The following is a 15,661-nucleotide window of genomic DNA, read 5'->3' as shown; positions in this document are numbered from 1 at the left end:
CTGTGTCAGTCACAACTGGTTCATAATTTCATTTGACTCCTGCACCAACCCTGCTATGAGAGAAGACAGAGGCTTGTAGATGTTCTAATCACCCAGATAGTAAGAGGTCAATAAATCATTCAAACTTGAGTTGTAAAGCTCATGCTGTCTTTGCACTTGAGGGAACTTTACCTTGAAACCTTGCTATATTCCTAAGACTGTTTTTAGGCCTGTAGCTGTCAGGAAGACCACTTGAGAGACGCTTTTGGGTGTCCAGGAGAGTCTCTGAATAGGTCAGTGTTATGATCAGAGTTGTGCTTTGGGGAGGTTGCTTGGCCATGTGGGTGGGTGGGGAGGTGACTGATGAAAAGGAGAGAATAGAGATCCTCTAGCAGCCCGTTACTTGGTCCTGTTGAGAGATAGTGACAGGCAGCAGAAGGGTCATCTAGAAAGAGCTAGGTGGCCATAATATTGTGAAGGCAGAGTCAGAGTTTCGGTAAATGATTAAGTGTAGGTCATGGGGTAAAGAGAGGAAGTCCAGAATGAGGAAGGTGGTTCCCCTAATAAAATGAACAGAACCTGGGCTCAGGTCATTCTGGTACCCTGAGCTCTCCTGGCCTCATTCCACTGTCTTCTCAGATAGTGAGTGGGGACTTCAGGACAGCCTGACATTGCTTAGAGTACAATGTCCCTGTTTGGGAGAGAGATTGGAGAGGACTTTCTGAACTTATGACTCATCTAATGCAGTTAATCATTTCTGGTAATTATGTCCTTAATAGTACAGCATTAGGCTTAATTATTTATCAAGCAAGAGGTGATAAATGAAAAGATAGTGGGTCAGGGCAGGTAGGCCACTTGCAGAACAAAACTTTTGATTAAAAGTGGACTGTTAGGCCGGGTAGGGTGGCTCACACCTGTAATCCCAGCATTTTAGGAGGCCGAGGCAGATGGATTGCTTGAGACTAGGAGTTCGAGACAAGCCTGGGCAACATGGCGAACCCCCATCTCTACAAAAAATACAAAAATTAGTCGGGTGTGGTGGTGCGCACCTGTAGTCCCAGCTACTTGGGAGGCTGAGGCTGGAGGATCACTTGAGCCTGGGAGGCAAAGGTTGCAGTGAGCCGAGATGTGCCACTGCACTCCAGCCTGGGTGACAGGAATAAAACGCTGTCTCAGAAAACAAAACAAAACAAAAAAGGACTGTTATCCCCATCAAGCTTTGAGCAGAAGGAGGTAAATGTCTCTAAACACTCTGCCTTCCCCTAGTTTCCCCTTCTTAATGAATGGCATCCACCCAGTTACTCAAGTTCCAAATCTAGGAGTTACCTTTGATTATTCTGTCCCACACTTCCCACATCTAACCTATCAACAGAGCCTGCCAACTTTGTTTCTAAAACATACTTCCTAATCTCTACCCTTGCCTTTGTCTCAACTGCTGTCACCCTAGTCCAAGCCACTGTCCTGTCTCACCTAAGCCAGTGATAGTCTCCCACCTGGTTGTTCTATTTTCTCCCTTGCCCCCAACACTGCACTCTACACACAACTTACAGCAATTTAAAAAAGTAAATTAGGTGCTGTCCCTCTCCTGCTTCAGATCCTCCAGTGGCATCCCATCTCACTTAGAATAAAACTCACTTTTTTTTGAGTCAGGGTCTCACTCTCACTTTGGCTGGAGTGCAGTGGCATGACTGATCATAGTTCATTGAAGCCTGCAAGTCCTGGGCTCAATTGATCCTCCTCCTCAGCCTCCTAAGTAGGTAGTACTACAGGCATGCACCACCATGCCCAGCTAAGTTTTTACATTGGTTTTTTTTATAGTGGCAGGGTCTCACTATGTTGCCCAGGCTGGTCTCCAACTCCTGGTCTGAAGCAATCCTCTTGCTTCAGCCTCCTAAAGTTCTGGGATTAGAAGCATAAGCCACCACACCCAGCCTAAATGACTCTGTTTTAAAATATTAAGATCACAAATCATTATCACATATCAACCTTCTTTTTGCTTCTCAACTATGCATATCTTTCCCACTTGTGGGGTGTCAGGGGGTCTTTGCTTAGTGGGAATGCTATTCCTGTGGTCTCTGAATGATTAACTTTTTTGTCATCCAGATCTCAGCTTAAATGTCTGAATTATAATAGTAATTCTTTAATATTAGAGAAAGTCCATAGAGTGACCTTCTCAGACTCTTCAATCTAATCACTCTATCACACCCTCTATTCTCTTCATAGCACTTACCACTCTCTGATCATTGTTTTTGTCATTTATTTATTTATATTTACAGCATTTGAATATAAGCTTCTTGAGACCAGGGATTTTGTCTGTGTTATTCACAGCTGTTATTAGTGCTTGACACGTGCAGTAGATGGCTAAGTTAATATTTATTGAGCAAATGTACTAATGCACCTACACCAACCACTGTCTCCTCATTGTCATTCTGAGAACTTCTTCTGGCTAGGCCTTCAGAAATCTCTCTCTCCCCTGACTTAATATTTGGCACTAAGCACCAGCTGCCTTATACTGGTAATAGGGGCTGGTATAGTTAGAATAGTTTCTTGGCGTAATCTGTCTTTTGGGAAATAAGCGTTTTGTTCCAGGTTTGGACCATCTTTGGGACATTAGATAAATAACAACAAGCCTCTCCCCATCTGCTTAGCAAGAATGGGGATAATTACACTTGTTTGATTCTTGTCAAATGCTGCTGTACCTTCTCCTCTTGGATACAGAAGGACGTTAGAACTTTCTGGAGTTCTTTTTGACCTCAAATGCAATTGAGTTGCTGACACAGTATTATGATTGGTTAGTGCAAGATCCCTCTCTTGCTTTACCTGATATTTTCTTTTTTTGTCTCCCACTCACAGTCCTATTCTCCTTTCCCCTTCTAGTCTTCCACTCCTGGGTATTTGATATATGTGCTTCCAATCTGTCTTCTATAATCTGCATTTAGACATGTGCGTATCCTTGAAAAATGCACTGTTTTGTGCATGTGTCCGTGTAGTCCCTAGAACTTTTGTAAAAATATCAATACTACATGATCTAGAGAATTATTATTATTATTAATATCATCTGTTACTTGGGAGTTCATGGAGTCACATAATTTAACAGCTAGGAATCACTTGCAAATCGTCAGCTCCACGCCGCTCCTTATTTGACCAGGTAACTAAGGTCCAGAGGCCTTCTTTGAAATGATTTCTTTCAAGAAAATTCTCAGTGTTTACTGAGAGCCTGTATTGGGCAAGACCCTAAGCCACCAGGCATGCTGGGGAATATGGAGATCAAGGACTCATGTCCTAGGCACACAGCCTTGAAGGAGATTTTTAGAGAGGCCTGGTGGCTGTGGGACTTTCCATATCTTCTTCAGGACTGGACACAGGGCCCATAAAAGACTCACAGATGATCTGGTTTTGGGATACATCCCACTGCTCCTTCCCCAATCCTCTCCTTTTCATCTTTTCTATTTTCTAAGTTTCCACATCTGCCTTCTGAACCAACTGTCCCTTATGATTCCAGAACAGTTGTGCTCCCAGCCTGCCTCTGCTCTTTCTTGTCCTTCTCTTGACTGACATGTCTCTTCTCTCTTTGACCCACTCTGAGTGACCTGGTGGAACACAGAGCCCTTACCTGACTTTCTTTTGCATTTCCAGATTGGAGCCTCCCTCTTCGCTAGTAACATTGGAAGTGGCCACTTTGTGGGGCTTGCCGGGACCGGAGCAGCTTCAGGCATCGCCATTGGAGGCTTTGAATGGAATGTGAGTAACACTGCAGCCCTGGTGCACTGGGGCTGGAAGGAGTCTTAGCAGTCAACCAGTTCAATCTATGCTCAGAGGAGCTGAAGGTGTTAGGGAACCCTTCAGGGTCAACCCAGGGTGCAGACAGAGGAGGGGCATGGCTTCAGGAGCCTCAGGGCCCTGCTTGCCTTCCACCAGAGTAGCATGAGAAAACCACTGGTATGACAGCAATAGTATTTTTTCTGTTTTCCCTTCATGTTAAAAAACCAAGGCCCTTCTAGTCCTGTTTGAGGTTTGGAAATGCTTACCACCAGATTTCCATTATTATTATTATTATTTTATTTTTAGAGACAGGGTCTTGCTCCATTGCCCAGGCTGGAGTGCAGTGGTGCAATCATAGCCTACTGCAGCCTCAAACTCCTGAGCTCAAGCGATGTCCCCACCTCACTCTCCCAAGTAGCTGGGACTACAGGCATGTGCCACCATGCTTGGTGAATTTTTTAATTTTTTGTAGAAGCAGGGCCTCACTATGTTGCCCAGGCTAGTCTTGAACTCCTGGCCTCTAATAATAATAGTAGTAGTAGTAATAAATGTAATTATTTATTATTACTATTATTGTTGTTATTAAAGCTCTCTAAATGGCATTTTACTCTGTGTAAACCAGGGAAGAGGTGAAGGAGAACCCAGTGCTCTCGCTGTGGCCCAGGGCTGTGATGGTGATGAGCAGCCTCCTGGGCTCCTCTCTGCTGTTTTCTAACTGCTATTTCCATGGGTCAGTTAGGCAGCAAAGGCCTCCTCCAGTCTCTAATGGCTCCTTAGGGGAGAACATGCTGGGTAATTTTTCTGCAGCAGCTGAGGGGCCCTTCAGGTGGCGGGGATGGACTAAGGTTCCTCCTAGTTTGAGTCCACCTTTTGTGTTCATTTCAGGCCCTGGTTTTGGTGGTTGTGCTGGGCTGGCTGTTTGTCCCCATCTATATTAAGGCTGGGGTAAGTATCTGCTCTGTTATTTCATTTCCTGCTGGCAAATGTATCTGTCAGCTTGGTCTTCCTAGAGGGTAGAGGAGACATTATGGGATAAATGGCAGAAAAATCTGTGGATTGGCTTTCACTCCCAGGTTATAAAATTTCTGACTGTCTGCAGTGGCATTATATATATATATATATACCTCCTCCAGGGCAAGGGTCTGGCTCCTTAACTGATGCCCAGTGACAGGTTTATTGGGCTGGGATAACATCTAGCTACTCCTACAGTGGTAGGGCATATGGGATTAAAATTAGCAAATGGCTGGAGGTCAGGGGCCATCTGGCCACCTTGCAGACTTCCCTGGCTAGCAAAGGTTATGAATCCTTGACCACACTTCTGTGGCTCGTACACCAGGATGGTGTCACTGTTCTGTCTGCTCTGGGCCCTCTGGTCACTGTGGCTGGCAGTGACTTCCCTCACACCCCATGCAGGTGGTGACGATGCCAGAGTACCTGCGGAAGCGGTTTGGAGGCCAGCGGATCCAGATCTACCTTTCCATTCTGTCCCTGCTGCTCTACATTTTCACCAAGATCTCGGTAAGTCCACGGCCCCGGGGAGCTGGGCTGTCTCAGAAGCTGCCACTCTCATTCCTCATCACATGCTGCCCACCAAGAGGTGGCTCTATACATTTCTTTTTTTCTTTTTCTTTTTTTTTTTTTTGAGACAGAGTCTCGCTCTGTCATCCAGGCTAGAGTGCAGTGGCCGGATCTCAGCTCACTGCAAGCTCCGACCCCTGGGTTTATGCCATTCTCCTGCCTCAGCCTCCCGAGTAACTGGGACTACAGGTGCCCACCACCTCGCTCGGCTAGTTTTTTGTATTTTTTAGTAGAGATGGGGTTTCACCAGGTTAGCCAGGATTGTCTTGATCTCCTGACCTCGTGATCTACCTGTCTCAGCCTCCCAAAGTGCTGGGATTACAGGCTTGAGCCACTGCGCCCGGCTGGCTCTATACATTTCTATTAACTTGGCCCCTTAAGCCTTCTTGCGCCTTGGAGTAAAGTCCTATTTCTGCATTGAGGAGCCAACGGAGTTCAGTGGAAATCTGTCCTCCACTGTGGTGCAGGCTGAAAACACAAACAAATTTGTGACGGTTCAGGGAAAGCAGTTCTTAATAGTAAGATTAAAAGGGAGTTAGGGATAGAACTCTGTATGATCCAGCAATCTCACTACTGAGTATATATCCAAAGGAATTGAAATTAATATATCAAAGAGGTATCTGCACTCCCATGCTCATTGCAGCACTATTCACTACAGCCAAGATATGGAATCAACGTAAGTCCCATTAACAGATGAATGGATAAAGAATACGAGGTATATATACACAGTGGAATACCACTCAGCCTTAAAAAAGAAGGAAATGCTGTCCTTTGCTGTGAACATGCTGTCCATGTTCATAATGTGGATAAACCTGGAGGACATTATGCTAAGTGAAATAAGCCAGGCACAGAAAGACAAATACAGCGTGATCTCACTTGTATGTGGAATCTAAAAAAGTTAACTCAGAAGCAGAGTAGAATGGTGGTTACCAGGGTCTGGGAGTGGGGGGTGGGGAGTTGGGGAGATGTTGGTCAAAGGATACAAAATTTCAGTTAGATAGGAGGAGTAAGTTCAAGAGATCTATTGTACAACATGGTGACTACAGCTAATAACAATGTGTTTTGAAAATCACTGAGAAAGCTGGGCGTGGTAGTGTGTGCCTGTAGTCCCAGCAACTCAGGAGGCTGAGATGGGAGCCCCAGGGGTTTGAGGCTACCCTGGGCAATGTAGTGAGACCCTGCCTCTTAAAAAAATGATTTTTAAGTATTTTCACCACAAAAAAAGATAAGTATTTGAGGTAATGTATATGTTAATTAGCTCAACTGAGCCATCCCATAATATATACATATTTTAAAATATGTAGTACATGATAAATATATATAATTTTTATTTGTCAATTTTTTAAATAGGGGGAGTTAGGGATATCTAAGGGTTGGCCCCAACTTTAGAGGCAGGCATGGGCCTTTGTGCCCTGCCAGTGTATAATCTGACTCTATGTGATACTTCTCACACACTTAAACACAAGCAGCCAGTACCAAACTGGAAGGCGCTGCTGAGATTCTGTCTTCTTTTATGGACAGATAAATGAAAACCCTGGAGTTGGAACGAACCTCTGAATCAGGAGTAGAACCCAGGTCTCCGATTCTCAATTCACTGTCCTTTTCTCTGCACAAGGCTCCTGCTTTTTCTTGGAATCAGCTGTCTGGGCCTTTAATTGCTAACTCTCTGGGGAATTTTTACTCTCTCTTTCTCTCTCTCTCTCTCTCTCTCTCTCTGAACCCAACCACTGGGGCTGCCCCTTTACCATTTAGCCTGCTGTACTTGCCAACCTAGAGCTGTAGGCCCACTTTGCAGAACTGAGATTTCTCAAGGATTGGAGGGCCACTGGGGTACCTTTGAAAGCTGGGCAGAGTTCTTGGCTGACCTACTGGAGCAAACATTATGTTTCTCCTCCTCCTCTTTCCTTCCTTTTCCTTCTTCCTTCTTTTTTCTTCTTCCTTCTACTTTCTTCTTCCTTTTCTTGAGACAGGGTCTTGCTGTATTACCCAGATTGCCAGACTGGAGTGTGTGGCATGATCATAGCTCAGTGCAGCCTCTACCTCCTGGGCTCAAGCGATCCTTCCACCTCAGCCTCTTGTGTAGCTGGGGCTACAGGTGTGTTCCACCATGCCCAGCTAATTAAAAAATTCTCTTGTAGAGATAGGGCCTCACTATGTTTCCCAGGCTGGTCTCAAACTCCTGGACTCAAGCAATCCTTCTGCTTCAGCCACCTAAAGTGTCGGGATTATAGGCATGAGCCACTGTGCCCGACCTTGTGTTCCTTCTTTACTTCACTTTTTCTTCCTTGAAAGTGTTCAGGTCAATTCCTCTTGATTGCAAAACAAAACAAAGCAACAACAAAAAACACACAAAACAACCAGGAAACCACTAAACTTCTGAGATATCTTTCTGACAGCCCAGAAGATGGAAGGAAGAGAAAAATTTGCTTATAGATTTCAGTGTGCATTTTTTTTTTGTCCCCAAGGTGACTGTCAGTCTGATAAAGGTGAAAGCAATGGTATAAAAAGAAAAAGAAAAGAAAATGTAAATGATAAGGAATAAGAGAAAGAAAATAGGACTTTGGTAAGAAAACTACCTTGGAGAATAATTGAAGAAACTGGCTCCTAGTCTGTTCCCCTGCCCACACTAGCGGGTGACCTGGGGCAAATGTCATAAAAGCTCTTTAGAGCTTAGCTTCTTTATGAGTAAGATGGGGATAATAATTTCCGCCTTGCCTGGATCACTGGGTGTTGGTGAGCATCCAGTGAATTTATTTGAAAGCACAAAGTGTTCTTGAAATGTAAGATATAATGGTAACGAGGCTGGGTGCAGTGGCTCATGCCTGTAATCCCAGCACTTTGGGAGGCTGAAGCATGACGACTGTGTGAGGCCAGGAGTTTAAGATCAGCCTGGGCAACATGGCGAGACCCTGTATCTACAAAAAATAAAAAATATTAGCGAGGAATGGTGGTGTGCACTTGTTGTCACAGTTACTCAGGAGGCTGAGGCGGGAAGATCACTTGATCCCAGGAATTCAAGGTTGTGAGCTATGATCGCACCACGGCACTCCAGCCTGGGTGACATAGTGAAATCTTGTCTCTAAATAAATAAATAAATAAATAAATAAAGACATAATGATCATGAACATGGTTGAGAGCCTTCAGCACTCTCTGCAAGCAGCTCTCTGGGTTGCAGCAGGGCGGAGAGAAAGGTGGTGTTTTCTGAGATCACATAGGGAGTAGCTCCAGCTTTTCCCCTTAGCCAGCAGTTGCAAAGTGCTCATTGCTCTATCAAAAGGGTTGTCTCGTTGCCTATGATCAATTTTTCTCCCTCTTGTTGTTCCCCCCTATCCTGCACCCAAAGGCGAGATTGGTCCAATCTCAGTATCTTGCAAAAGATCTGCCCTGGCTGAGATGTGAGTTGGGTTGGATCTGAGTTGAGCCATCTACTCTAGCTAGGTAGGGTTCTGAAGATAAGTTGCTAGTGTTTCTATTTTCCTGATTACTTAAAGTTGAGACAACAGCAACATTAAATAACATTTGCAATTTTTTTTTATCATGGAAAATTTCAAACATACGTCAGCAAAGATAGAATAGGATAACAAGCACTCATGGACCTAACACTGATCACTTAGCTTTAACAATTATCAACATTTTGCCATTTTTGGTTCATCTATCCTCTTCAAATTTTTTTCCCAGTAGTATTTTGTTTTATTTTATTTTTTCCAACTTTTATTTTAGGATCAGGGGTACATGTACAGGTTTGTTATATGATTAAATTGCATGTCACGGGAGTTTGGTGTATAGATTATTTTGTCACCCAGGTCATTAGCATAATACCCGATAGTGTTTTGTTCCTCACCCTTCTCCCATCCTCCGCCCTCAATAAGCCCCAGTGTCTATTGTTCCCTTCTTTGTGTCCATGTGTACTCAGTGTTTGGGTCTCACTTATAAGTAAGAACATGCAGTATTTGGTTTTCTGTTCCTGCATTAATTCTATTAGGATAATGGCCTCCAGCTCCATCCATGTTGCTGCAAAGGAAGTAATCTCATTCTTTTTTATGGCTGCATAGTATTATGGTGTGTATGTGCCACATTTTCTTTATTCAGTCCACCACTGATGGGCATGTAGGTTGATTTCATGTCTTCACTACTGTGAGTGGTGCTCAGCAGTATTTTAAATCAAATCTCAGATACCACGTGATTTCACCGTAAATTCTTCAGAATGTACCTTTGACTTTTAAAAATACAACCATTGTGCTATTATCATATCTAACAAAATTTACAGTAATTTCTTAATTTAGGTAGTTTAATACCTGGCCCATATGAAGATCTTCCTAATCATCTGAAAAATGTTTTCTTACAGTTTGTTTGTTTGAACCAGGATCTGAACAAAGTCTAGATCACATTGCATTTGGTTCTTTCTTTAAAGGAAATATACATATATAAGTCTTCAGCCTACTACAGTTATTTTTCCCTTTTACATTATTACCTTCCTGTCCTAGCCTACATGAATAAACTTTTTTTATTGGGTTACATGTCTATTTGTTGTTCAGTTGTGAAAGTTCTTTATATATTCTGCATGCTAGACCCTCATCAGATATATGACTTGCAAAAATTTTTTTTCCCATCCTGTGGGTTGTTTTTTCACTTTCTTGATTATGTCCTCTGATGCACAAAGGTTTTAAGTCTTGGTGAAGTTCAATTTATCTATTTTATCTCTTGTTGCTTATGCCTTTGGTGTCATTTCTAAGAATCCATTGCCAAATCCAAGGTCAGGAAAATGTACCCCCTTGTTTTCTCCTTAGAGTTTCATAGTTTTAGTGCCTATATTTAGGACTTTGATTCATTGCAAGTTAATTTATGTGTATGGTATGGCCATGTGCTACTATGCCCAACTTCATTCTTTTGCATGTGGATATCCAGTTCTCTCAGCACCATTTTTTGAAAAAATGATTGTTTTCCCCCTGAGTGGTCTTACACATAAGTTTTTACTGAACTTGGTGAAAACATGCTCTTGCTGATAATGCTGTTAAGGTTTTGTCTTGGAGTTGGGGCCAACACCTAGGAATAGTGCTGCCTCCTTGTGTAGCTTCCTGACTCACACTGCTTCTGCCCTTGACCCCCATGCCTTTGTGCTTTCTCCACTAACGTCATGATTCAGCCTCATTTACTTTATCCTTCTCTGCTTCAGGGTTGGTGTTTTTGTTTTTGTTTTTTAGATGTAGTTTCACTCTCGTTGCCCAGGCTGGAGTGCTGTGGCACGATCTCGGCTCACTGTAACCTCCACCTCCTGGGTTCAAGTGATTCTCCTGCCTCAGCCTCCTGAGTAGCTGGAATTACAGGCACGCAACACCATGCCCTGCTAATTTTTGTATTTTTTTAAGTAGAGATGGGGTTTCACCATGGTGGCCAGGCTGGTCTCGAACCCCTGACCTCAGATGATCCACCCACTTCGGCCTCCCAAAGCACTGGGATTACAGGTGTGAGCCACTGCGCCCGGCCCCCAGGTTGGTTTTTAGTTGTAAGATGAAAAGCCTGGGCTTTCCCATTTTATTTGATTAGAGACCCATGTGCAGAGCCTGGACTGGGAAATGCTGGGAAGGCTAGAGAAATAGGGCTTTGGCTTCCTGAGGAAGGGCAGTGCATCCATCTAAGAATAATAAAAGGTAATGTGAGCAGGAGGGTGAGGAGGTCAGACTGCAATGAGCAGGAGGGTGGTACCTGTCTACTGTGCACGTAGAGAAGGGTGCTGGGCCTCCCCTTCTCCCAGGCAAGTGTCCTCCAAGTCCACAGTTCAAGCAGGTGAAAGTCTGTGGACTGCAGTTGCCATGGTAAGAGCACTCTTTGTCCTCAGAGCTGGTGCAGGGGTGGCAGGGGTGGTCATATAAATAAATTAGGTGCCCAACCTCTCTCCCTGCCTTCTGTATCACCTCACCTATTTTTCAAGTTACTGATTAAACCTTCTTGGACTTGGGAGCCCCCAGGGAGCCGAGGGACAGCCTCTTTTAGCTCAGATCTGGATGGAGCCCATCCCCCAGGAGCCTGCTTTTTCTAAATTTGGCTTTTGAATTATATCTGTTGTGGGCTGTTCCCTGTGTGTGTGATTTTTGGGGCTCCTTACCCTCCTCACCCTCCTGCTCACATTCCCTTTTCTCTTCTTGGACAGACGCACTGCCCTCCCTCAGGAAGCTAAAGCCTGATTTCTCCAGCCTTCCCAGCATTTCCCAGTCCAGGCTCTGCACACTGGTCTCTAATCAAATAAGACTGAAAAGCCCAGGCTTTTCATCTTATAATTAAAAACTAATGCTGAAGGAGAGGAGGAGAAAGTGAAGGAGGCTGAATCATGATTTAGTGGAGGCCATGACCAACATTATACTTACTCCATCCATTGCCCAAGACCAGGGATCCCTTGACAAACACATAAGAAGTTTGATAGCTGCCCTCTATTTAGTGCCAGTCTCTTCATTTAGTCTCCAATAGGGGTTTTACTTACACCTTCTCCAGTTCTCAGAAGAGTACAGCATGGGTAGAGATTTCTATTGTTTGTTTGTTTACTGAGATAGGGTATTGCTCTGTTGCCCAGGCTGGAGTGCAGTGGCATGATTATGGGTCAGTACAACCTTAAACTCATGGGCTGAAGTGATCATCCTGCCTCAGCCTCCTGAGCAGCTGAGACTACATCCATGTGCCACCATGCCCAGCTATTTTTTACTTATTTTTTTTAGAGATAGGGTCTCACTATGTTACCCAGGTTAGTCTTGAACTTCTTGCCTCAAGTGATCCTCTTGCCTTGACCTCCCAAAGTGCTGGGATTACAGGTGTGAGCCACCACATCTGGCTGGGATTTTTATTTTATTTTCCATTTTATGGGAGAGAAAACTGAGTCTCAGAGAAGTTAGGTAATTTCCCCCAAATTACACAGCTGTTATGTGGCAAAGCCAGGACTTGGACCAGGGTCTCTCCAGTGCCAAAGTCTGTCCTCAGAGTTCTGCCCTGTGCTTGGATGGGATGAAGGCATAGAATGAGGGGATGAGATAGATCATGTGGTCTTATGTCCTGCATTTTCATTTTACAGATGGGGAAACTGAGGTCCAGACAGGGGAAGGGACTGTGAGGGGCTAAAGAAGCAGAACTGGGATGAGAGGCAGATTTGTGACCCTGAAATCTAAACCTTTTGACATTATATGCCCCCTACCTTCTAAGTCTTTCATTCTTCCAGTACAGAGTAGGTTAGCATTCAAGACCCTGGGAAAAATGAAGACAGCCAGTTAAATGAACCTCACAATATAAATGAGTTGCCAACAGTAGGATTTGAGAGGACTGTGAGGAAAGAACATCAGCTGCACACTGGGTATATGAAGGATCTGAAGGAGGAACATCTGGACAGAGGGTAGGGTAGGGAGGGATGCAGACAGGCAAGGCTTTGTCTTTGTAAATTCGGCTGGTTTTAGGTTCACCATGGGTCACAGAGCATGGAATTTAAAAAATAATTACATCGATATCACCTGTACTTTCTAGAAGCTCACTTCAAGACGCACAGGAATGCAGGGCTCATGGACAAAAGAAAATAACTGTTCATTAACAAAATATGGTGATAAGGCATTTATATTGCACACAAACCAAGATTCATCAATTGTATGTGTGTGTGGAAGGGCACGGATGGTTTGTGATGGGTGAGGAGAGAGGAGGGATGGTGTGAGATTCCCGTTTAGAGAGCAAACATCCAAGGACCTGCCACGAAGGCTTGGGAAGAAGTAGGGATCCAGTGGGGGTGTAATTAATGGGAGAGAGGAGAAAGTACAGGGCATTGTAGCTGCAGAGCCCAGATATGGCCCAGACCACTGGGCAGCTGTGATGTGGAGCCTTGGCTATGGCTACCATCTTTTGGTCACATATTTTTGGGCTCCGAGACTCAGAACTGATTGTCCTTCCATGAGCTCCTGAATTTTATTGGCTCCCTTGAGCACCTGCCTTATCAAGCTCTGAGAAGCATTCCATTCTGTAAAATTTCCTGGCATGTGCATCTTATGCAAATGTGCACAATCCCTGGAGATAAAGCCTCAGATTTTATGACTTACACATGATGACTGAATGTTCACGTCCCCGTCTGTGTTTCCTGGGGCTGTTATCACAGATCACAGCTACAATAAATGTTTACAGCAATTCTGCTGTCCATTTTGGATCCTTGGGTGAAAAGAAGAGCTTTGGCTTTTGCTTAAGATTTGAAGGCTCATTCCCAGGGCCGCTCACTTTCACAAGTGGAAAGAGAAATATGAGTAATGGGGCTTCACCATCTGAAACCTCGAGGCTAGGCAGGATTTATTGAGTGCTCAAATACATCTTGGTTAGGACCAGAATGGACAGCAAACACACGCATATAAAATCACTGGATCTCAAAACATCAGAGCCAAGGTGAAGCAACATGCCCAAAGCTCCCAATCAGAGACTCAGTTACTTGCAGATGCTTTCCAACTGGGGTCTGTATTTTTATTCCCCATGAGTCCCATGGACATTGTTCAGCCAAATTTTCAAAGTGATAGGAACAACACCCCTGGGCTAAATCCAACACATGATCTATTTTCGTAAGTAAAGTTTTACTGGAGCCCAGCCAAGACCATTGTTTGTGTTGTCTGTGGCTGCTTTTATGCTTTAATGGCAGAGTGTGACAGAGACAGTAAATGCAAAGCATAAAACATTTACTCCCGGGCCCTTTACAGAAAAAGTTTGCCAATCCTTGACCTAGAGGACCGTAATTTTTTATTTCACTTCTAGTTGGTTTTGCTTACAGCATTGGAGACATTTTCTTCTTTCCCTTCCGTCTCCCCTTTCCCCCTCTCTCTCCTTCCTTCCTTCCTTCCTTCTGTCCCTCCCTCCTTCCCTCCTTTCCTTCCTTCACTCCCTCCTTCTCCCCTTTCTCTCTCTTCCTCTGTTACCTTCCCTTTCTTTCCTTCCTTCCCTCCCTTCCTTCTCTCCCCCTTCCTTCGCTCTCTTGCTTTCCCTTCGTTTCCCCTTCTTCCTTTCACTCTCTTTCCTTCTCTCCCTTCCCTTTGCTTTCCCTCCCTCCATCCTCCCCCCTACTCTCTTTTAAGGACTAACATTAGTTTAGGGAAAGAGCAATCTGGGATAAGCTGTGAAACAAATGGTCTCACAGGATTACAGGACAGTTCTTTTATATCAAAGGTGGTTCTGTATTCTTTATACAGTCCCCTATTTTTATAAATAAAAAATTTAATGAAATACTTCAAACATACAGGAATGCAGAAAGAATATAGCAAACGCCCTTATATTCACCACTCAGATTTTATAGATCTTAACAATTTATTATCTGTAGAAAAGAAATATAACATTACAGATATAGTTGAAGACCTATTTATACCCTTTCTTGGTCTCATTTTCCTCTTTCCTGAAAGGTGAATGCTGTCTTGCACTTGGTATGGATTCTTGTAGTCTATGTTTCTATATTTTTACTACATATGTGTGGGTACCCAGATAGCGGTAAAGAATATATTCTGTTTTAAAATTTCTGCTTCCTGCACTTTTGAAACTGTAGGAAAAATGTAACATTGGCATTTAAAAATCTTGGGGTGGGAGATGCCCACTGGAACTGCAGTACCAATATTTTCATATTTTGGCCTTGCTCAAATTGTGTGTATTCTTTCACAAAGTTGCAATGAGAATATGCGCACCATTTTGTTGCCTTCTTCCCACCCCAACCATCAAATTGTAAACGTTTTCTAGTTTCAATTTTCATAATTATTATTTTAGGGGCTGCAGAACATACTGTTGACATATAATTTTTAGAAAGCCATTTAAAAATCCTCTCGTGGACAAAAATCTCTTGACAGTGGTCACTTTTGGGCTACTTTTACTTTTCAGTGTGTAACTTCTATGGTTTATTTTTTATTTTTTTATTTTTATTTATTTTTGAGACAGAGTTTTGCTCTGTCACCCAGGCTGGAGTGCAGTGGCACAATCTCGGCTCACTGCAACCTCTGCCTCCCAGGTTCAAGCAATTCTCCTGCCTCAGCCTCCCTATTAGCTGAGACTACAGGCATGCGCCACCATGCCTGGCTAATTTTTATATTTTTAGTAGAGACGGGGTTTTACCATGTTGGCCAGGCTGGTGTCTCAAACTCCTGACCTCAAGGGATCTGCCTGCCTCAGCCTCCCAAAGTGCTGGGATTACAGGCATAAGCCACTGTGCCTGGCCTGTGTTGTTTATTTTAACTCCCCCCGCCACATACATTATTTTATTTGAGATTTTATTTTAAAAGTAAATTTAAAACTTTTTCATTGTTGTTAAAAAAGACCTTGCTGGCTGAGCATGGTGGCTCAGGCCTATAATCCTAGCACTTTGGGA

The 15,661-nt window shown here is 43.7% G+C and overlaps 1 protein-coding gene across 3 annotated transcripts in view; it reads left to right on the top strand.

Annotated features, from left to right (window-relative positions):
- SLC5A1 (solute carrier family 5 (sodium/glucose cotransporter), member 1) overlaps positions 1–15,661 on the top strand; it is a 72,905-nt gene that overhangs the window by 23,931 nt on the left and 33,313 nt on the right. For all 3 annotated transcript variants that reach the window (XM_011978998.1, XM_011979000.1, XM_011978999.1), the window contains 3 exons: positions 3,616–3,720; positions 4,627–4,686; positions 5,155–5,259. In XM_011978998.1, the coding sequence (XP_011834388.1) occupies positions 3,616–3,720; positions 4,627–4,686; positions 5,155–5,259 (270 nt within the window). The remainder of the gene's footprint in view (positions 1–3,615; positions 3,721–4,626; positions 4,687–5,154; positions 5,260–15,661) is intronic.

The sequence above is a fragment of the Mandrillus leucophaeus genome, unplaced genomic scaffold (assembly GCF_000951045.1).
Source record: "Mandrillus leucophaeus isolate KB7577 unplaced genomic scaffold, Mleu.le_1.0 Scaffold2, whole genome shotgun sequence".
Taxonomy (NCBI): Eukaryota; Metazoa; Chordata; class Mammalia; order Primates; family Cercopithecidae; genus Mandrillus; species Mandrillus leucophaeus.
Note: the sequence above shows the minus strand (reverse complement) of the source record. Positions and strands in the feature narration are given on the sequence as shown.